Genomic DNA, 22,884 nt, shown 5'->3' with positions numbered 1-22,884 from the left:
TTGATTATTTAAAGAACAAGCTTGTCGTAGTGTCTCAACCACAGTCAAGCTTAAGGGAGCATGTTAAAATGAAAGAATAACACTAGATTATTTTCCCACTGTATTAACTGTAATAGAGCCTTCTAGAACAGACATACTCCACATTTTGTGGGATTCCACCCTTTGAGGAGCCAATCAGATTGCTAGGAAATATTTCTTGTAATAGCCGTTTTACCTTTTTTGTACCATATATACTCCTCTCTAATCATTGTACATTTATTGTAGAATTATTACACTGTGTATTGAAAAGGCATTTCTCTGTTTTCTTCCTTCTTGTTTTTGATATTTATTTTTTGATTCAATAGGTACAAAAAAATAGATTAAGAAGTTGATCGATGAGATGCTTGCAGCAAAAATAATCCAACCTAGAACCAACCTTTTTTCTAGTCTCACTTGTCAAGGAATAACAATTTAGCCATTCTGTTATATCAGCCGTGTAGTCCCCTGCATATAGAATAGTGCATACACGAATTGGTTTTGAGCAATTGTGGTGTGGTAATGATTGTGGTCCCTGTATGATTCTGTTACGACCCTTAGGTAAATCATTGTTAGTATTGACTAACCATATCCAAAATGTGTCTTTTCAATAAAAGGTTTTATTTTGTATATGAAATTATTGATAGATAGGAAATTAGGAAATCAAATCTTTGAGATTTAATTATTAGTTGTAGTGTTTATATAATTTCTTAATTTATAAGAATAGGTTTAATTCTGTTATTAATGTAATATATGTTGCTTAACTTATATATATCGTGTATATCATAAATAAATAAAAAAATCAATTTTACCCATCTCAAATAATTCTACGAGGCATTAGAGCCAAAGGCTTGATTTTTTTTTTTCCTTCGGCATTCTCTGCTCATTTCGGCGACCTCCATTTTTTTCGGTGACCTCCATTTTTCCTGGTGGTTGCTCATATCGGCCCTCAGGAGAAGTCGCTCCTCTCAACCGCACAACCCAAGTCTTCTAGGTCCCAATCATCCAGGTTCTAATCGCCCAGGTCCCATTCACATTTTTTTCTTTAGTCGCACGCCCTAAGCGATTTAGATGCTCCTTTGGTCAGTCACATTTTTTTTCTTCAGATTTAAATCATCCCAGTTGCTCCTCTAGTCAGTCGCATATTCCCGTGCCTCCTGTCTCCCAGTCGCTCCCAGACCTTATATCCCAAGCCAGATTGTTACACCATCTCTGTGTTTCTGTCTCTCGGCTCTCTGATGATATATCTTTTCTTTTTCTTGGTTTGTTTTTTTTGCAGAAACTCCTCCATGTCCATTGTTGGCATTTTCGAAATGTCCAGCTCTCCAGCGATGGCCTACCAAACCCAATGTCAGAATATCACTGCCATTCAGAGTAATATTGCTACTCCATTCATCACACACTTTGGTAATTCCTCTTCTACTCTCCAAACGCCATGGATAATTGATTCAGGCGCATCTAATCATATGACCAGTTTGTATTCTTTGTTTAAATCCTATACTCCATGTTCTAATCATTCTAGTGTCAAAATAGCAGATGGGACGCTCTTTCCTATTTCTGGAATTGGTACCATTAAATTGTCAGCTAATTTAATTCTCAAATTAGTCCTTCATGTTCATTATTTAATATGCAATGTAATTTATGTCCATAAGTTGACTACTGATAATTGCTGTCTTGCTAAATTTATTTCCAATTATTGTCAATTTCAAGAACTATCCTCAGAGAGGACAATGGGCAGTGCTAGGATTCATGGTAGACTTTATTTCTTTGACAATTGTCAACCAATAATACGACAACGTGATTTATCTACTTTGGCTTCTACTTCTGTGTCTACTTTAAACTCTGTTTCTGTTTCCAACTCTAACACAATTATGTTATGACATTATCGACTTGGACATCCAAGTTTTTCATATTTAAAACATTTGTTTTCATCATTATTTTTCAATAATACTTATACATATTTGCAATGTTATATATGTCAATTGGCTAAGCATACTCGGGCTGCCTTTCCTCAAAAAAATTATACACCAACCAACCTTTCTCTTTAATCCACAGTGACCTGCGGGACCTTCTAAAGTCACTACTTCCAACGGTCATCATTGGTTCATCACTTTTACTGATGGTCACACACGTCTTACTTGGGTATACTTATTCAAACACAAATCTAATATCTGTCATTTGTTTAAAAAATTTCATGTTATGGTTCAAACACAATTTTAGACATCTATTTGTATATTACGAACAAACGACACTAAATATTTCAATACCGCCTTCGGACCATATCTTTCCCAAAAAGGCATTATTCACCAAAGTTCATGTGTCGATACCCCCAACAAAATGGTATTGCAGAACGTAAGAATCGTCGTTTCCTAGCTAGAAGTTGCACATGCCCTAATGTTTACTATGCATGTTTCTAAGTACCTGTGGGGAGATGTTATTCTCACTGGTGCGTATCTCATTAATCGCCTCCCTAGTCGACCACTTTGTTTTAGAACACCACATTCTATTCTCCTTACTTCCTATCCTCGTATGTCTTCAAACACTCTTCTTGTTAAGACATTTGGTTGCACTACCTTTGTTCATGTCCATGTTAGGGATCGTACCAAACTTGACCCAAGAGCCATTAAAACTGTATTCATTGATTACTCTCCCATTCAGAAAGGTTATTAGTGCTATCGTTAATTTACAAATAAGATTTATGTCTCACGTGATGTCACATTTTTTGAAAATACTCCATACTTCACTCCCACCTCGCTTTAGGGGGAAAATCACAACCAAGAAGCTCTGTGGTCATGGGGGTTAGATATTCCTCTCCATTCCTCCATAATTTCTCGTCAACTTCCAAATTGACTCAAATTTCAGCATATCCATCTTCAAAAGATCTTGTTCCATCCTTTGAGTCAAATGAAGTAGATACTCATCCTCCAAAAGATCCATCTTCAAAAGATCTTGTTCCATCATCTGAGTCAAATGAAATAGATACTCATCCTCCAAACCAACAACAAGAGTTGCGTGTTTATTCTAGACGAAAAAAAATAACCATATCATGAATTCTCAATAGAGCCAAGAAACCATTCTGATGGTAGATCCTTCTCTTCTACTCTGTCAGGTATACATAACTCAAATATTGATTCAGACCTAGACATTCCTATTGCTTTGAGAAAATGAACTAGGTCTTGTACTCAATATCCTATCTCTAAGTTCATTTCTTATTCAAACTTGTCATCTTCTTTTAAAGCTTTTACTTCTAGCTTGTCAGATATTGTGATTCCTAGGAATATTGAAGCTCTTAAAATTCCTAAATTGAGAACAACTGTTCTTGAAGAAATGAGAGTCCTTCAAAAGAATGACTTGGAGATTAGTAGACTTGCCACCTTACAAAAGAATGGTAGGATGCAAATGGGTGTTTAGTGTCAAGTATAATGCCAATGGATCTATCGAAAGATACAAAGCTCGGTTAGTTGCAAATGGATTTACTTAAACCTATGAGATTGACTATAGACCGAAACTTTCGTTCCTGTAGCTAAACTTAACAACATCAGAATTTTACTCTCACTGGCAGCCAACTTGGATTGGAAATTACATCAACTAGATCTAAAGAATGCTTTTTTAAATGGTGATCTAGAAGAAGAAGAAGTTTACATGGTTCAACCTCTTGGATTTGAAGAAAATTACAAGATTGTCTACAAACTCAATAAATCACTCTATGGTCTTAAGCAATCTCCTCGGGCATGGTTCAATCATTTTTCAAAGGTAGTCAAGGGTTTCGGCTACACACAGGGTTAAACTAATCATATTATGTTCATCAAGCACTCAGAAAAAAAAAGAGAGATTACTATTCTGATTGTATATGTTGATGATATAATAGTAACTGGAAATAATATTAAGGAGATGAGTTTGATCAAAGAGTCATTGGCGAGGAGTTTGAAATCAAGGATCTTGGAATATTGAGATATTTTATGGGCATGGAAATTGCTAGGAGCAAGAGAGGTATTTCTATATCACAAAGGAAATATACTCTTGATCTTCTAAATGAAACCAAAATGCTAGACAGTGAGGCTAGGAAAACTCAAATCGAACTTGGAATTAAAGATCGAATGCTCAAATGAGAACCAATTGGCAAAGGATGATACCAACAGTTAGTTGGAAAGCTCATTTATCTCTCACACACTAGACCAAACATTGCTTTTGTTGTAAGTCTAGTGAGTCAGTATATGCATGTCCCACACCAAGGTCACCTCAATGTTGTATATCAAGTTCTGAGGTATTTGAAGTGAACACTGTTATTTTTCAAGAAAATAGATGAATGAGAAGTCAAAGTATTGACAGATACAGACTGGGCTGGATCGGTTGACGATAGAAAATCTACATCTGGTTATTGTACTTTATTGTGGGGCAAAATGGTAACATGGTGAAGTAAAAAACAAACTGCGGTTGCAAGGAGCAGTGAATAAGCTGAATATAGAGCCATGACCCATGGGGTATGCGAAGCTATATGAATAAAAAGACTACTTGAAGAATTGAAGATTGAATATGAAGCTCCAGTTCGACTCTATTGTGACAATTAATCTACTATCAATATTGCTCACAACCCGATACATCATGATAGAACAAAGCATGTAGAAGTGGATCGTCACTTTATTAAAGAGAAGAATGACAAATGGGTTACTAAAGTTGAGTATGTGCATACAGACCAATATGTTGCATATATTCTTACCAAGGGATTATCTAAAACAACATTTGATTTCCTTATTGACAAGCTTGGACTTATTAACATGTACAGTCAAGCTTGAGGGGGAGTATTGATAGTTAGGAAATCAAATCCTTGAGACTTGATTTTTAGTTGTAGTGTATATATAATTTCCTAATTTATAGGATTAGGTTTAATTCTATAATTAATGTAATATATGTTGTATAGCCCATATATATCGTGTATATTAGAAATAAAAAAAAAGATTAATTTTTACCAATCTCAAATAATTCTATAGAAATCGTCTTGGCTTTCACCATTGAAATGACAAATAAGTGATGGAGAACATATTTCTAACTAGGTTGCAACTTATAACATAGAGCTATGATCATCAAACCTAATAATATATCAAAGATGGAAGCGACCTGATTGATAAATTATAAGAACGAGGTTATACCATTTACACAAGTCAGGCTAGGATTCAATGGGTTGTGGAGCAGAAGTATCGGGTTGGGTCAGACTTACACAAACCCTAAGTTTTGAACAACCCAAGGTGTTTGGTGAGATTAGGCAACATATGGTAAATGTGTTGGTGGACTTTGGAGCTATGCAAAATTTCATTTCCAAAGATGTAGTACAACAACTTAATTTGCCAATAATAGCCTCACAATAGGGTATAATGTGATAATAGGCATGGGAAAATGGCGTGAACAATTAGAATATGCAAGGAAAATGCTCTAACTCCATGAGATTGAAATGGCTTAAAACTTTGACCTTTGGAGTTATGTAGTGAATATGTGATTCTTAATATGCCATGAGTACCTAAGTTGGGAGTATGCAAGTTAATTGGACGACCTTAATTATGAAATGCATCACATTACGAAGGACTACAATAACATTAAATTGGAAACCTACTTTTGTGCAAACCTCAAGTCTCACTCAAAGTAATGATGAGAACAATGTAACATGAGGGACAAGGACTACTATTAGAGTTTAGGCCGATAAAATTGGAAGAGTGTGGTAAAAACCACAAATCTTTCTCAAAGTAATGATGACAACAATGTAAACTTAGGGACAAGGACTACTATTGGAGTTTAGGCCGATAGAATTGGAAGAGTATGGTGAAGGCTAATATCATTCTTTAAGAAATTAGTAATGTACTATGGGTTTGTTTGGCTTTCAAAGCTCTTCTAAAGTCTAAAAGTTGCTTTTAAGAATGTTTGGATGAGTTTTTGAAAGTGTTTTGTGTGTTTAAAAACACTTCTTAGAAAGGTAAATCTTTAATGATTCTCTAGAAATCTCTTTTAAAAATTAAGAATATTTTTTAGATTTAATAAAATTTATATTTTATTTATATTTCAATAATAAATTGTTGGCAAAAATCAAAGGAAATCAAATCGAATTCCAAAGATCAAAATCAAATTTGTACATAATTGTAGAATGGGAAAATACCATTTTGACCCCTGTGCTTTTCCCGAGTACCCGTTCAGCCCCTGTGTTTTGTTAAATGATAATTCGGACCCTGTCTTTTACAAAATGGATCAAAATAGTACCATAGACCCGATTTTGGTCAAAGTATTTTCAATTATAAGATCGATTCTTGGGTTGTTATTAATGCAATGGGTCCAGAGAAGCGGAGAAAGTGGTCGATGAGTGGAGAATGAAAGATTATATTTGAAATTATTTTGACCAAAATTGGGTATAAAGTACTATTTTGATCTATTTTGTAAAACACATGATCCAAATTGTCATTTAACAAAATATAGGGGCTGATCGCGTATTCGGAAAAAATATAGGGGCCAAACTGGTATTTTTCCTTGTAGAATTCATGTTGTTATTTTCTATGATTTCAAGATTAATTTTTAACATTTATTTATTTTTATTTGATTCAGTACACATTATATATATGTACATATTCTTTAATTAGAAATATACAAATTAAACCATTTTTTATTATATTTATATGGTATCAGAGCCTCAGGGCTATTATTCTTTATAGCCAATACTGTCATACCTTCCGGTGATGAAGTTTCTTTTGCAAACTCCAGTCAGACCCAATCTAGTAGTTCTATTAGATCATTTCATGAAGGAGACAATGGTTCTCTCCAAATCATTGCTCACAAACTTGATGAGCGAAATTATTTACAATAGGCACAAATAGTCAAAATCATTATTTGTGGTCGTGGAAAGCTCGACTACATCTATGGTGACTACCTGCTTCAACATTGACAATCCCTATGTATAAAGTGTGGTTGGTTGAGAATTCTATTGTCCTATCTTGACTCATTAATTCATTAGATCCCAAGATTAGTCATCGTTACCCTTTTTTTAAATTATTGGAAAGGTTTAGGATGACACTCGACATATGTACTCTAATCTCGGCAATGTCTCTCAAATTTTTGAACTTTAAATGAAGTTAAAAGTATAAAAGAAGGTAATTAAATTGTTATCCAATACTTCTCAAACTTACAGGACCTATGGCAAGAACTTAATCTCTATCTCGAAGTTCATTCTCTCAACTCGACAATAACGTTAATTAGTGGTGACAACTATGGTTGTACCTTGGTTGGTTTAGCCTGGTTATAACATATTTTAAGTAACCCAATATAAATATTAGGTTGCAAGCATCCAACTGTAACCTGCCCAAATAAGAAAAAAAATGTTTAACTCGCCCGACGATTTTGGCGGTTTGATTGGGTTAACCCGTTTAAATCAATCTTAAATGTTTTTTTTAGTTTTCAAATAAACAAATTCAATAAACTAAAAGTATAGTATATATCTTTCAAGTTTAACAATATTATATTATAAATTTATTGTTAAAAATATAAGGATTCAATCTTTTTATTTTTAAAAGATCATATGTGTAATTTTATATAATATATATATATACACACATGTATAAAAAAAACTCTTATTTGATTTATTTGGGTGGATTACTAGACTCAATCCATTAGTGATATTGGTATCACAACAAATAGAGCCCCACCACCATTCAACAAAGAACAAGTAGAACATTTATGTAGACTTCTCAATCAATCCTCTTTTGATTCATCTTCATTCAACACATTCTCTATTTCTAAACTAGGGTCATGTTTTGTTGCTCACTCTGGTAATTTTTAATCTACTCTAACATCTCCAGTAAATTCTATAGTATCTTGGATAATTGATTCAGGTGTCTTCAATCATATGTCTGGTGTTTATCCTTTATTTGATTAATATATTCTCTGTTAGAATAAAGTTCTTGTTAAAATCATTGATGGTATATTATCTTCTTTTGCGAGAATAAAAACTATTAGATTATCATCGGGTCTTATTCTTAAAATCAGTTCTTCACGTTCCATTATTGTTGTGTAATTTGATTTTTATTAGCAAGCTTACTCGTGATAATCAATGTGTTGCTAAATTTGTGTCTTCCTCTTATCGATTTCAAAAATCATCACCAAGAATGATGATTTATAGTGTTAGGATTCATGATGGACTTTATTCTTTGGCAGTCAGCATCCAAAGTGTCCACAAACTCGTGTCTAGCGTTGCTTTTATTTATGTTTATGATATTCACATCGTACATATTCTTGATCAAAATCCAATAAATACTTCAAACCAACTGCAAGATAATTTTCTAAGATTGGAAACATGGGAGAAAAGACTAGCTATGTGTGTCTACTCTATAAAAAATGTCTCAAAGAAATAAACAAGTCATGAATCCTCTTCAAGGTCATGAGATCGAAGTGGTGATAGAACCTCAATCTTCACATGTGTCAATAAGCAAAATCCAAGTTCTGATTCAGACTCAATTTTTTTATAGCTATTAGAAAGGGTGTTAGGTCTATTACTCAACATCACATCTCCAAGTTTATTTCTTATTCTTTGTCTTCTTCATTCAATGCTTTCATCTCAAGTTTGTCTAGTGGTATTATTCCAGAACTATTCTTGATTAGAAAAGATATCATATTTGAAGAAATGCAAGCATGAAAACAAAATAATAATTGGAGCTTAATGGAGTTGCCACATGTTAAAAGCGTTGTAAGGTGCAAATGGGTGTTCACTGTCAAGTATAAAGGTGATGGTTCCATCGAGAGGTACAAAGCACAGTTGGTGGCTAAGGGACTCACATATACCTATAGGATCGATTGCACTAAAACATTTGCTCTAGTTGCCAAGCTAAACATCATCCAAGTCTTAGTCTCACTAGCAAAAAACTTGGACTGACAGTTACATCAATTTGATTTAAAGAATGCATTTCTAAATGGAGATCTTGAAGAAGAAATCTACACAAGTCAACCCCTAGGTTTTGAAGAAATGTTGAGCAGTAAGATTGTTTGTAAACTCAACAAGGCTTTCTATGGTTTGAGCAATCTCCTCGTGTTTGGCTCAATCGATTGTCTAAGGTGATAAAGAATCTTCAGTACGTATACGGACAAGCTGATCATTCATTGTTTGTTGATAGTTTATGCTGATGATATTATTGTCATTGGAGACATCATTAAGGAGATGAATGGAAAGGGAGTTTGAGGTTACAAACCTTGGAGCAATAAATATTTTTTGGGGAATTGAATTTTCCAAAAGCAAGAAAGGTATTTCTGTGTCACGAAGGAAATACACTCTCGACCATTTAAAAGGAATCGGTATGCTGGGTAACATGCCTAGTAAAACTTCGATTGAACTTGATAACAAAGCAAAAATGTTTAAAGGAGACCCAATCAACAAAGGATAATACTAACAACTAGTTAGGAGACTTATCTATCTCTCTCATACCAATCTCAACATTGCCTTTGTTGTAAGCCTTAAGAGTCAGTATATGCATGCACCTTCTTAAGGTCATGTTATGTAGTTTATAGGATCTTGAAGTAGTTTAAGAAAACACGAGAAGAAGGATTGTTCTTTCAGAAGATGAAAGATCAAAAGGTTGAAGTATTCACATATGTTGATTGGGTTAGTTCGATTGATGACAAAATATCATCATTTGATTATTGTTCTCTATTATGGGGTAACTTGGCAGCGTGGTGAAGTAAGAAGCAGTCTCTTGTTCCTGATGGTGCTTAGTAGGGAAATTCTTAACTGAAGGGATTATAGACTTCACCATTATGCAGCACCAGATGGCTACCCTATGGCGTCCAAGGAGGGGTATGTACGTTAAGGAATTACAGAATAATCTTTATATTTTTTTAGTTCTACCATGATATCGATATCGAGCGTGTGATTGAAGGGAGCCTGAGGACGTTTAATAGAATGCAACTGATATTTACAAGACTGAAAGAAGGAGAAGTGTCGAGAAATGTCCGACTGAATAAGCTTGATATTTGGGTTCGGGTGTTTGATGTGCAACTGGGTTTTATGTCGGAAAGAGTGGCAAGGGATGTGGGTAATAGCCTTGAAGAGTTTATTGAATCAGATTCCAATAATTTTGTGGGTGTTTGGAGAGACTATTTGTGTATCCGTGTGACTCTCAATATTGATATTTCGCTGAGAAGAAGGTTGAAGATCTGGAAGAGCGGTAGTGACGGGTTCTGGGTATCATTTAAGTATGAGAGAGCCCCTGCGTTTTGCTTTATATGTGGTCTCATTGGTCATTCGGAGGGATTTTGTGAGAAGCTCTTTGATAGACCTGTTGAGTTAGTAGAGAAGCTGTATGAAGCTTGGATGAGAGCTCAACCTCGCCAGAATAACCAGCTGATTGGGGCACAGTGGTTGCGGTCGGGGGTGGCAGTTCAAACGCCAGTGCCAGAAGGACGTGGGATTGTTAATTGCATGCCAAATATGGGAAGTGGCACTAATCACGTAAGCATGGAAGTTATTGAGAATGATGTGGAGGTAGCGAGAAACGTGGGATCAGATACTGGAGGAAATGGCAGATCTTTGACCTTGCCTCAACTGAGAGGGAATTGTGGGATTTTAAGCAATAATGATAGAGTCAACGTTGGTGATACAGCTGGAGTAATTCAAAATGATGGGCTACTTATTTTAGACCCAAAACGCAGACGTACTGTGGAAGAAGGTACAATTGGACCTGTTGAGGAAGTGTGTCAATTGCAATATGGGCCTGAGATGGAAACAACTTTGAGTAATTCTGAACAATAAAAAAATGTGTTGTTGGTGGGCCTTGGCAGTGGGGCTTGCCAATCACCATGAGTACCTTGAGTTGGAACTATCGTGGGCTTAGGAACCCACAGGCCATTCAATCCTAAAAGAGCTGGTATTGCAAAAGAAGCACAATTATGTTTTTTTGTGTGAAACGTTGTGTTCCAGAGAGAGGGTGGAGTATGTGCATCGACTGCTTGGGTTTGAAGGAGCTTTTGTTGATGAAGCACAGGGGAGGAGTGGTGGTTTTTGCTTTTTTATGGAAAGGGAAGGATGAAGTAAGTTCACTTAGTTTTTCTCCTAATCATATAGATGTCTTGATTAAAAGTGATGGAATATGTGAGTAAAATAGGTTCTTACGTAGCAATACTTGGGTTCTAATTAGGACTCTGAAATAGCAAAGAGATACCCCTTGGTGTTGATTGGGGACTTTAATAACATCATTAGTCACGATGATAAAATATGTGGCTTACCATATCCAACTTGGTTGTTCAAGGCTTTCAAGATGCTCTTCAAGATTGTGGTCTTCAAGATCTTGATTTAATAGGGTATCAATTTACTTGGGAGGCAGGCCGTGGCACTGACAGATGTATTGAGGTTTGATTGGGTAGGGGTTGATGACCCTAATTTAATTGGAATTGTTTGTATTGAGGTTTGATTGGGTAAGGGGTTGGTGACCCTAAATTAATTGGAATTGTTTGTATCAGCTAAGTTGTTTAATCTAGAGTTGTCTTCATCTGATCATTGTCCTTTGCTTTTAGATCCATGCTATTAGCAACCAGTGTTGGTTCAAAAATGATCCAGGTTCGAAAATTCCTGGGTTCATGAGCGTATGTGCCAAAAGATTATACAAAATAAATGGAACTCTTGTTTGGGTATGACTATTCAAGAGAAGGTAAGGTTCTGTAGTGAGAAGTTGGCACAGTGGGGTAAGGAGATTACTGGTAATTTCAAAGCCAGAATACAGGCGTGTAAAAGAGCTATTAAAAGTCTAAAAGGTAGGAGGAATGCAGATGGGGTGAGGAGATACGAGACAGAGATCAAAGCAGCTATGGTTACAAGCAAGGGATCAAAATAGTAAATATTTTCATGCCTCTGCTAGTGCAAGGAGGAGGAATAATCTGATCCATCGTCTGAAAAATAGGGATGGGATATGGGTGGAGTAGGAGAGTAAGATTACTTTCAGGAGTTTTTTCGAGCTTCTGAGACAGAGGGGGGGGGGGGGGGGGGGATTTAGACTGCATAGAGCCGTCAATTACAAGATATCAGAATGAAGCACTTCTCCAGCCTATTTTAAAGGAGGAAGTTCACAATGCTCTTTTTCAGATGCATCCTGACAAGTCCCAGGTCTTGATGGGATGACACTGACTTTCTGCCAAAAATATTGGAGGATTGTTGCTAAGGATGTTGTGGAGGTAGTAAAAGAATTCTTTGCTTCAGGGGTTTTCCCCAATAGCATAAATGATACCCATGTGGTGTTGATTCCCAAGAAGAGAAACCCTGAAAGCATGGGCGATATGTGACCAATTTCTCTCTATAATGTGTTATACAAGGTGGTGTCGAAGGTTCTTGCTAATCGGATGAAGCATTTATTAGACCAAGTTATATCTGACACTCAAAGTGCTTTTATTCCTGGTCGATTGATAACTGATAATATTATGGTATCATTTGAAGTTATGCATTATTTGAAAAGGAAACAACAAGGGAAGGATGGGTATATGGCGCTTAAACTTGACATAAGTAAGGCTTATGATAGAATAGAATGACCTTTCTTTAAAGCAATCTTGGGTAGAGTGGGATTTTATGATAAATGGGTGCATTTGATTATACATTGCTTAGCGTCTGTTTAGTACAAGATTGTATGTGGAGGCCAGGAGATGGGACCTATTGTGCCAACAAGAGGGATCAAATAGGGTGATCCTATCTCGCCTTATTTATTTATCATTTGTGTTGAAGATTTCTCAGCCCTTATCAAGAAGTATGAAAGGAAACAATGGATTCATGGGTGTAAGGTGGCTAGAGGTGCGCCTATGGCATCACATATGCTCTTTGCAAATGATAGTTACTTGTACTTTAAGGCTATTCTTAGGGAAGCAAAGAAGATTTCACAGCTCCTAAGATGTTTTGAAGAAGCTTCAGGCCAAAAAGTTAATCTTGCTAAGTCCTCAGTGTTCTTTAGTTTTAATACAAATTATCAATTGCGAAGTGTGATTTGTGGAAGTTTGGAAATGCAGGAAGTAGGTGAGGGGAGTATGTATTTGGGTCTTCCGAGCATGATGGGAAGGAACAAAGGAGTATGGTTCGGTTTTCTAAAGGAGAGGTAAGATAGAGAATACAGAATTGGCATGGTAAGCTGCTATCTAGAGCAGGAAAGGAAATTCTGATCAAGAAGGTCATCCATGCTCTTCCAACTTATGCTATGAACGTTTTTATGATTCTGCTGTCAATTTGCAAGGATGTGGAGAGAATGATGAGCTGGTTTTGGTGGAATACTTCTGAAAACATAAGGAAAGGAATAAGTTGGATGAGTTGGGATTGGCTTAGTACTCATAAAACTAATGGAGGTATGGGCTTCAGGCATATGAGGGATTTCAATTTGGCTTTGTTGGGCAAGCAAGGTTGGCGTTTATTGAAAAATGAGAATGGGTTAGTTGGACAAATTTTCAAGGCAGGTTACTATCCTCGGGGTACTTATTTGAGTGCAACGTTGGGTTCTAATCCTAGTTTTATTTGGCGGAGTGTATGGGAAGCTCAGGGGCTAGTTCGTTAAGGTGTTAGGAGAAGTGTGGGTCAAGACTGGAGATTGATATTCTTGAAGATCCTTGGCTCCCAAATGATGCTAATCCGTTTGTGGTATCTAGTCACCCTGGTCTTGTTAATCAAAAAGTGGCAAGTCTGTTATGCCCAGGCTAGCGTGAGTGGGATGAAGAGGTCCTGAATGACATGTTTGGAGATAGGGATAAAGACTTAATTATGGGTATCCCTCTGAGTAGTGAACCAGGTGATGATTTGTGGCAATGGACAAAGGAGATTTCAAGTTGGTACTCAGTAAAAAGTGCTTACAAACTATCTCAGGTGATAAATGGAAGATGGAAGGAATATGTTAATGCAGGTTTTTGGAGACCATTATGGCAATTGAAGGTTCCCCCTAGTTCCCCTTAAAGTGCGCAACCTATTGTGGAGAGCGTCTTTAGGATGTTTGCCAACTCGTGTCCAGCTAAGGTTGAAGCATGTAGAGTTGGAATCGGTATGCCTGCTGTGCCAAGGTGAGCCTGAAACAATTACTTATATATTGGTTGGCTGTCGGTTTTCTCAAAAGTACTGGGAGAAGGTGAGGGTTTGCATTCCAATGAGATTCACATGGTGTTTGCAAGCTAGCTTTAGGAGGTGTTTGTTCAGAATTCCAAAGAAAGAAGAGGGTGAGTTGGTTCATTATGTTGGGCGATCTGGAAGGGACGTAATGAATTGGTTTGGAGCAAAAAACGTTTAACTATGGAGCAGGTGGTGGTCCTAGTTAAAACAAGTCTGGATCAATGGCTTCATGCTCAGGAAAAACAAGTGCAACAACCTACTCATTCACTGCTACCAGGAGATGGTGGTGACCACTAGGTCAGGCCTCAAGATGGTTTTGTTAAGGTGAATGTTGATGCAACTCTGTTTATTAATGATAATCACTTTGGTTATAGCTGTGTGGCAAGGGACCATGAAGGAAAATTGTTGGAAGCTTTTATTTGTCATAGGCGTGGAGTAGTGAAACCAGAGTTGGCAGAGGCTATTCGATTAAAGGAGGCATTGAGTTGGATAAAAAGGAAGGGGTGGTGTAATATGTTACTGCAATCATATTGCCTTGTTGTTGTGTAAGCTATTAGGAGTAGTGTTTCTTTGCTTTCTCCCTTTGTTTTAATTATTAAGGATTTTCAAAGCATTTTGTCTAGTTTAACAAATGTTTCTTTGTATTTTGTCAAACGGTCTGCGAACAAGGTTGCTTATTATCTAGCGAGAACCTCTTGTTTATATGTTGATCATATTATTGGTGGGCATGATATTCCTACTAATCTCATGACTGTATTGATGGAGGATGCTTTGACTTAATGAAGTTTGCATTTTTATTAAAAAAAAATTACAACAAGCCATAGACCACAACATTGCTTCAAAATAAAGAACAAAGCCAATAAGTGTGAGATCTTACTAATAACCACGAGTACAAAAAAGTAAGATAGATGTGTGAATCATTCAACCTAGTCACAATCCTTTTTCAAGCCCTACTATTTTCGTAAAGAAGAAAGATGGTAGTTGGAAATTTTGTGTGGATTATAGAGCCTTGATCCAAGTCTCTATAATGAAGTTTGCATTTTTATTAAAAAAAAAACTACAATATAGACCACAACATCATTTCAAAATAAAGAACAAAGCCAATAAGTGTGAGACCTTACTAATAACGAGTGCAAAAAAGTAGGATAGATGTGTGAATCATTCAGCCTAGTCACAATCCTTTTTCAAGCCCTATTGTTTTCGTAAAGAAGAAAGATGGTAGTTGGAAACTTTGTGTGGATTATAGAGCCTTGATCCAAGTCACAATCTTTTGAAAAATTTCTTTTATCATTGATAGATGAGGTGTTATATTATTTTATATAATATTATATTGGATTAAATAATGTGACAATGTGATTTGTCACACATGTTATTTAGCACATCTTGTAACATAATATTGAGAGTTACAAAATTGGACATATGTGTGTGTCCACGTGTAACATATTTTAGAATTACAAAATCAGTTACAAATTTATAACTCTAAAATATTATTCAATAATGTGTACATTGAGAGTTACGCATTTGTGTTTGAATTTCATAAAGTCATTATGTGACATGGCTGTTGAAGACATATTTTTAACTCACATTAGGTGTATGGAGGTTACAAAATCATATGGGGAGAGATTTGAACGTTTTGGAAAAAATTGAAATTTTGAGAGGCTGAAAAGGTCACTAGCTGCGGCCACTAACATCCCAGGCCACGAGCTGGGAGGCAGGGGTTGGTGAAATTTGAAATTCAAAAGGTGTCTCAAAACTCTATAAATAGAATTCTAATGCTCACTTGTAAGACACAATTTTCTATTCAGAAAGCAATTGGCTAGAAAATACACAAAAATGCTTGATAATTCCATAGAGCTATTTCCAAACTAGATAGTCCCTTAGTTCTTAGAAAATAGGAGAAGTAAGTTTTTAGGCAAAAGTCTTGCACCTTGTTCAAGTTGGTGATCTTCAATGCTCTTTACTTTGGTTGTGTGAGTGAGAGTGCTACTTTTATTGTTCTTGTTCTTATTTTTTATTCTTCCATTTCTATTTTTTCTACTTCTTACTTCTTTTCATAAGTTTATTTGTATTGTTAAGCTTAGAGTTGTATTTTCCATTTACTTCCTTTGTTTTACATTTCTCTAGTTTATTTGTATCTTTTGCTATAGAGTTGCATCTATTCATCTACATCTTTTATCTATTTACTTGTATCTATTGTAGTAGAGTTGTAATTTTTATTTAATCCATCACCTTGTCCATTGTATCTTTTTGTCTAGTGTTGTACTTGTTTTTCCTATTTCCATTGAGTCAATAATATTATCTCTAACATTCAAAAGCTTATTCTTTCATTTTCAATGGAATGAGAAACTATAGAGATCTTGTAAGGATCCAACTTTAAAAGGTGGTAAGATAATGTAATATTCTTCTTTGTTTTTCTTAGAAGATCTAATGACTTTCATATGGTGAAAAAAATGAGAATAATAAAATTTTATAAATGAGGTTCATCATTTTTTCTAATCTCCTTTGCTTTTGCAAATATAGTGGTTAGATTAGAAGATATTTCAACATTTTGGGTTTTAACCATATGTATGTGTGAGTTATCATATTAATGTGGTGTGTTATATGATAAATAAAGTAATGCTAATAGGAATGTGTTTATCCTATTATGTTGTGATGTGTTACCATTTATTGGGTAAATATTAGATAATTATTTGGGAATTTTAATTTTCTCATTTAAAAGACGAACATCTTATTTTATGAGATAAGAAAAAATGAACCTAAGGGGGTTGTTACATCTTTTAATGGTTGTGTATTGTTATTGCAAGAAAAATGGATCAAGGTGGATTAAAAAATGATGAGATGACATATTGACCTATAAGATTTGGAGTTAGTGTGGCCAAAAAGAGAAAATATTTGAGAATTATGTAATGACAATAATTATTAAATATTCAATATCTCAATGAGGAGATATTAGAAAATTAGAGAAACAATTTTGAATCTTTACACCAATGGTGAATATATTGAAAAGAAATTTATTCATTATGATCAAAGATAATGATATGTTTAAATTAATCTCAACGATAAGATAATTTTAAACTAAAGCATGAGAAATCAATGTGTTTAAATAAATCAATGAAAGTTTATTTTCTTTGATTTAAAGTGTTTAAAAATTGACATCTTCAAATTGATTTTGATGAGAAAATCAATAGATGTCAAAGTGATGTTTTCAAAAGAATCTCAAAAGAGACTCTTAGAAAATGCACAAAAGTTGTTTAAGTGATTTTGAGATTATTTAGACAACTAAAAGTGAAGAACTAGAGATTATTTTCTTGAGAAATTTTCACATGGCACTTGAGTTTACATATTTCATTTTGTAAAATATATATAAGAAAGCAAACCAAGTGAATGTTACTTTTAAAGCCATATGTCTTGCTTTTGCAAGTAAATGAGTCAAAATAAACTAACATTGAAATTTTGTTTATTTTGACTTATTGTGAAATTATCATGTGGTTTAAGGACTTACGATGAATTTTGGAAATTATAAGTCTAGTATTATCTTAGAGGATAATGTAAATGACTTAATAGAAATTAAAGAGATTTCTATTTTAAAAAAGTGAAAAGTGATATTTTATAATCACTTTATGTGAGAAATGTGAGGGCGATGCTCTAAAGTTAATCAATTCATTTTGTTAGAAATTAATGATTGATTAATTGGGCCAACTTACTAAAATATATACATACAAGTTATGTGATTTGGAATTCCATATTCTAAATTACCTTAGCTATATATGTACAGAATGAATAAATCTAAACATGCTTGATGTCTAAAGTTATTGTTTGTGAGATATTTGGTTCAAGAAGGAATCAATTTAAAACATAAATGGAGTTATAGAAACAAAGAGGTTTCTAGAATTCAAGAAAATGTATTTATCTTGGATATTGAAGTATAAAATAGTTGTTGACTATGATCAAATTCACTATTTTGATAAAGGTGTGGCTATTTTTATCAAACTATAGCTAGCACAATGTTTGAATAAAATAATGAGAGAATGACTAAATATGCATACATGAGAAAAGAAAAAAAAAAGACTCGAATGGAATCATTTCTACATCTCAAGTGATGAGACTTAGGACTCCCTAAAGAGATTCACGGTTAACGGTAACCTATCTTTATACTAGTAACTTAACTAGTATTAGGTTCAATAGGTAATAATAAGTCAATCAAGTGAATATTAATTAGTAGTACTCAAATTGTGTCCCATATGAGATATGAGTACTAGTGTGTTACCAAATTAATGGTTGAAACTGAAATGTTTTTTTAATAGAATTCAGTCTTGACAAGTCAAATATTTTAGGATAACAAAATACTGCAAGAGTTCTACCTATATAGACCTAGGGGTGGTACCGCCCCTAATGAGAATTGGGAGTCATTCTCAAGAAAAGTCTATGAATGGAGTTAATGTGCACATGACCATTAACGGTGTAAAGTGAGACATTGAGGTCTCAAGTGAACATAGCAAATGTGTGTGTGTTATCACCGGTTTGTTATCAAGGAATAGTGGTTCAATGCTTCGGCAACAAAAATTTCAACAAATTTTGTGATAATTACACTAATAGAATTCAAGTGGAAATACATTTTTTCTTTATGCACTAATGCAATGGTTCTTATAGAGAGTAATTATTTAATCAAGTGGAGTAATGTTATTTTTTAATATAATGTTTGATTGATTGAATAAGTGTTACAAAAAGTTATTATTTAATATAACTGGGGGAGTGTTATGTTATTTTATATTTATATAATATAATGTTAGATTAAATAATGTGACAAAATGTGATTCGTCACACAAATGTGATTTGTCACACCTTGTAACATAATATTGAGAGTTACAAAATTAGACATGTGTGTGTCCAAGTGTAACATATTTTGGAGTTACAAACTTGTAACTCTAAAATATTACTCAATAATGTGTAGATTGAGAGTTACACATTTATGTTTGAATTTCATAAAGTCATCATGTGATATTCTTGTTGAAGACATGTCTTTAACTCACATTAGGTGTATGGAGGTTACAAAATCATGTGGAAAGAGATTAATATGTTTTGGAAAAAACTGAAAAATTAGGAGACTGAAAAGGCCATTGGCCGCGACCACTAACATCCTAGGCCACAACCTGGGAGGCAGGGACCAGCAGCTGCGTCTGCTAATGTCCCTGTCTGCAGCCTAGGGCGTTGATAGCCAAATCCTATTTATCCTTTTTTTTCACTTTTGAACGGTTTTAACATCCCAAGTGACTCTCAAATTTTCATTTTAATTTCATAAACATCCAATTAAACATTGGTAACCAAAATGGTTGGTGGAATTTGAAATTCAAATGGTGTATCAAAACTCTATAAATAGAAGTCTCATGCTCATTTGTAAGACACAATTTAATATCCACAAAGCACTTGGTTAGAAATTTTACCATAGGCTTGATAATTCCAGAGAGAGTTATTTCTTGTGATGTCCCTTAGTGCTTTAGATAAGAGGAAATAAACTTTTGGGCAAAAGTCTTGCACCTAGTTTAAGTTGGTGATCCCTAATGCTCTTCACTTTGGTTGTGTGAGTGAGTGTTACTTTTATTGTTCTTGTTATTATTTTTTATTCTTCCATTTCCATTGTTTCTACTTCTTACTTCTTTTCATAAGTTTATTTGTATTGTTAAGCTTAGAGTTGTATTTTCTATTTACTTCATTTGTTTTACATCTCTCTAGTTTATTTGTAGCTTTTGCTATAGAGTTGTATCTATTCATCTACATCTTTTATCTATATACTTGTATCGATTGTAATAGAGTTGTTTATTTAATCAATCACATTGTATATTTTTGTCTAATGTTGTACTTGTCCTTCCTATTTCAATTGATGCAATAATATTATCTTTAACATGAATTTCGAAAATGGATTTGAAATAAGTGTACCTTAAAATTCAAGTGAAGCCACAATATGTGCCAAAAACGATATTCCGTACCATGAGAGCCACTATAAGTTTTTGATGATACTCTTTGGGTTAATGAATACACGGATGACTTTTAAAATTTTCAACGATACAAGGTATTTAAAAAGTACCTACAAAAGTTTGTCTTAAGCTTGGATGACATCTTTTTATAAAACAAGACCGTGGAAGAGCATAAAGAACACTTAAGGGTGGTCATGGACACTTTGAAGCAACACTCTCAATTTGAAGTATGCATTTTGACTTAGAAAAGCTAGAATGCTAGTGCCACTAAATGTCAACTAATATAGTGGTAAACTAAAATCCCAAGAAAACTCAAGCCATGATAGAGTGGTCGGTTCCAACCAATTTAAAGCAGTAAGGGGATTTTGGGGACCTGTATGTACTCTCATGCGAAATTTATAAAGAATTATGGCCATATTGCAACACTTACTACTTTGAATGGAATGAAGAGGCTCAGAGGGCATAACACTTTGAAAATTGACATGTCAACATTCAATGTTTGAGATGGATGCTTCAAATGTTGGACTTGGGTGGTGCTGATGCAAAACCAACAATATTATAACTCATAGATTATAACCTATAATGAACCCACATCACTCACAAAATGAATTCCTAGATGTGGCATACGAATGTGTAAGATGAAGTCATCAAATTAATGAATAGGTTTTGATCGCTCAATATATAAGAGTGTCACAAATCTCTCATTATCATATCAATTGATTTTGAGAAGAAAACCATCATTATTCTTAGTAAGATATTATGTTTTCTTTGCAATGATGTGCATTGAAACTAGTATTGCACAACTGCAGGTCTAAGACTCGGCCTAATCCGAGCTGCCTGCCTGGCCTATATATAGCCCATACACCTAAAACCTGCCTACGCAACACCCTTATCGAGTGAAATTCGCTCAACCCGATGTTTAATGAGGTCTAGCACATATCACTTAAAAACTTATTTTAGATTTTTAGATTTCAAGTAGTGATCGATATCTGTAAATCATAAAACTGTAATAATAGCTCTAATTCCTCGATCATCCTCACTAAAATCACTACTCTATTCTCTTCTCTCTCAGACTAATTAAGTCGCAACTTCTCCCATTTCTCTCTCCCTCATGCTCTGCGGATGCCAACCATGCATCGTCTACGACCTCTCCTTCATGGCCACCGATTGCGGTGTCGTGTCTCATGGTCGACTGTAGTGGTCCCCCTTCTTTTTTACAATATGCCGATTGACACTACAACATCGTACCTACGAGTGCATGTGTGTTATTGTATGGATTTGAATTTTTTTTCTTCATTTAATTTGGCTGATTTTAATTTTTTTATAAGTTTAATGTATGTGCATCTTTATAGATTTAATCATTTAAATAATAGCTTTAGTCTGTTTTTGTTTTTGTTTTCTTTTTTAATGTCTATATAATGAAAAATTATTTTTGTAATGGAGAATGTAGAGTATGTTTGTGGAGAGGCTTGTGTCCTAAGTTCGAATTTAAGCATCCTAAATTTGAATTCAAATTATTAAACACGAACAAACTCGATGGAGTCTTTCGTCATCACTTCTCCTCACTGTAATGCCGATTAAGGAGATTGTTAAAAGATAGACTTCACACAAGTGTGTGGGGGCCACTCTATAATAAACAGAGTGCTTTAGGAGCTACATCACATGTTTGTATACATATTTAGTACTAACAATAAAGATTAAAGTAGATAATGTAGCCAAAAGTAATATACTTGTTTCATTTGGTTTTGCTAATAACATAACACGAGTACCAATGAGCAAAATAGTACACATATATAATATATAATAAATATCTTAAACACCAACTGTCATGTCGTTGGTATAGTGACAGCGACGAACAGCATATATCATATAAAAATAAAAGAAAAGGTGAATCGCTTTCTTACAAAAAGCCATAAATATATATATATGATATCAGTTCATTTTTTGAAAAAGGGAAAATTTATATATATAAAAATAAATAGACATACAAGAAAGATATATAAGGTGTACGGACAGCACAGGAAAAGCTAAAAAGAGAAGAGAGGGTGTTTGGTGTGTGTTTACCTGCTGTGGCCACTGCTAAACTCGTAGAGCCTGCCGTTGCCGGAGAAGACGATGAGGCCAATCTCCACATCGCAGAGCACAGAGAGCTCATACGCCTTCTTCATAAGCCCACTTCTCCTCTTCGCGAACGTCACTTGTCGACTCTGCTTGTTCTCGATCAGTTTCATCTCTACTTTCGCTCTCCCCATTCCGATCCCAAACCCTAACAGCAACCGCTACTCCGATTCTTGATTCTCAGATGGATCGATCGATCGATCTATAGTCAGAGAAACTAAATAATTAAGTAGAGAAGGGGAGAGTGAGAGAGGTCTGTTTGTGTGTTTCTAGGTTTTGTAAAGGGTTTTCTATTTTATTTATTTTCTTTTGAAAAGCTAAAAAATAATGTACACGTGGTGGTATCACAACCTAAAAAAAGATTTCTTTTATATAAATAATAAAATGAAAATTTTAAAAATCTTGAGAAGAGGGTATCTATCTATCTAGCTTTTACAAGTATCGAGTAATTATATAATTTTCTTTCCATTAATGCTATTTGTCTTTACATAGTATTTTGCTTTTTTAGTCCACACCAACTACGATAATTGATGACTGGTGAATGAGTGCTTCCCTCCTATTTGTCAAATCACTTGTTTCTTTTTTTTTTTTTGGAAGGTCTTCTTCCTTCCATTATTTATATAAAAATACATCAAGAAAAATATAACTTACAATTAAAACCTTTTTTTCTTTTTTGTAGTATGCGATGAGATTTCTTTT

The 22,884-nt window shown here is 34.5% G+C and overlaps 1 protein-coding gene across 1 annotated transcript in view; it reads right to left on the bottom strand.

The window, feature by feature from the left end:
* Positions 1-22,472, bottom strand: part of LOC133781913 (truncated transcription factor CAULIFLOWER A-like) — a 46,038-nt gene extending 23,566 nt beyond the window's left edge. Inside the window, exon 1 of the mRNA XM_062221022.1 lies at positions 22,132-22,472. Within this exon, the coding sequence (XP_062077006.1) occupies positions 22,132-22,319 (188 nt within the window). The 5' untranslated portion in view covers positions 22,320-22,472. The remainder of the gene's footprint in view (positions 1-22,131) is intronic.
* Positions 22,473-22,884: the final 412 nt, after the last annotated feature.

Source organism: Humulus lupulus, chromosome 6, assembly GCF_963169125.1.
Source record: "Humulus lupulus chromosome 6, drHumLupu1.1, whole genome shotgun sequence".
Taxonomy (NCBI): domain Eukaryota; kingdom Viridiplantae; phylum Streptophyta; class Magnoliopsida; order Rosales; family Cannabaceae; genus Humulus; species Humulus lupulus.
Note: the sequence above shows the minus strand (reverse complement) of the source record. Positions and strands in the feature narration are given on the sequence as shown.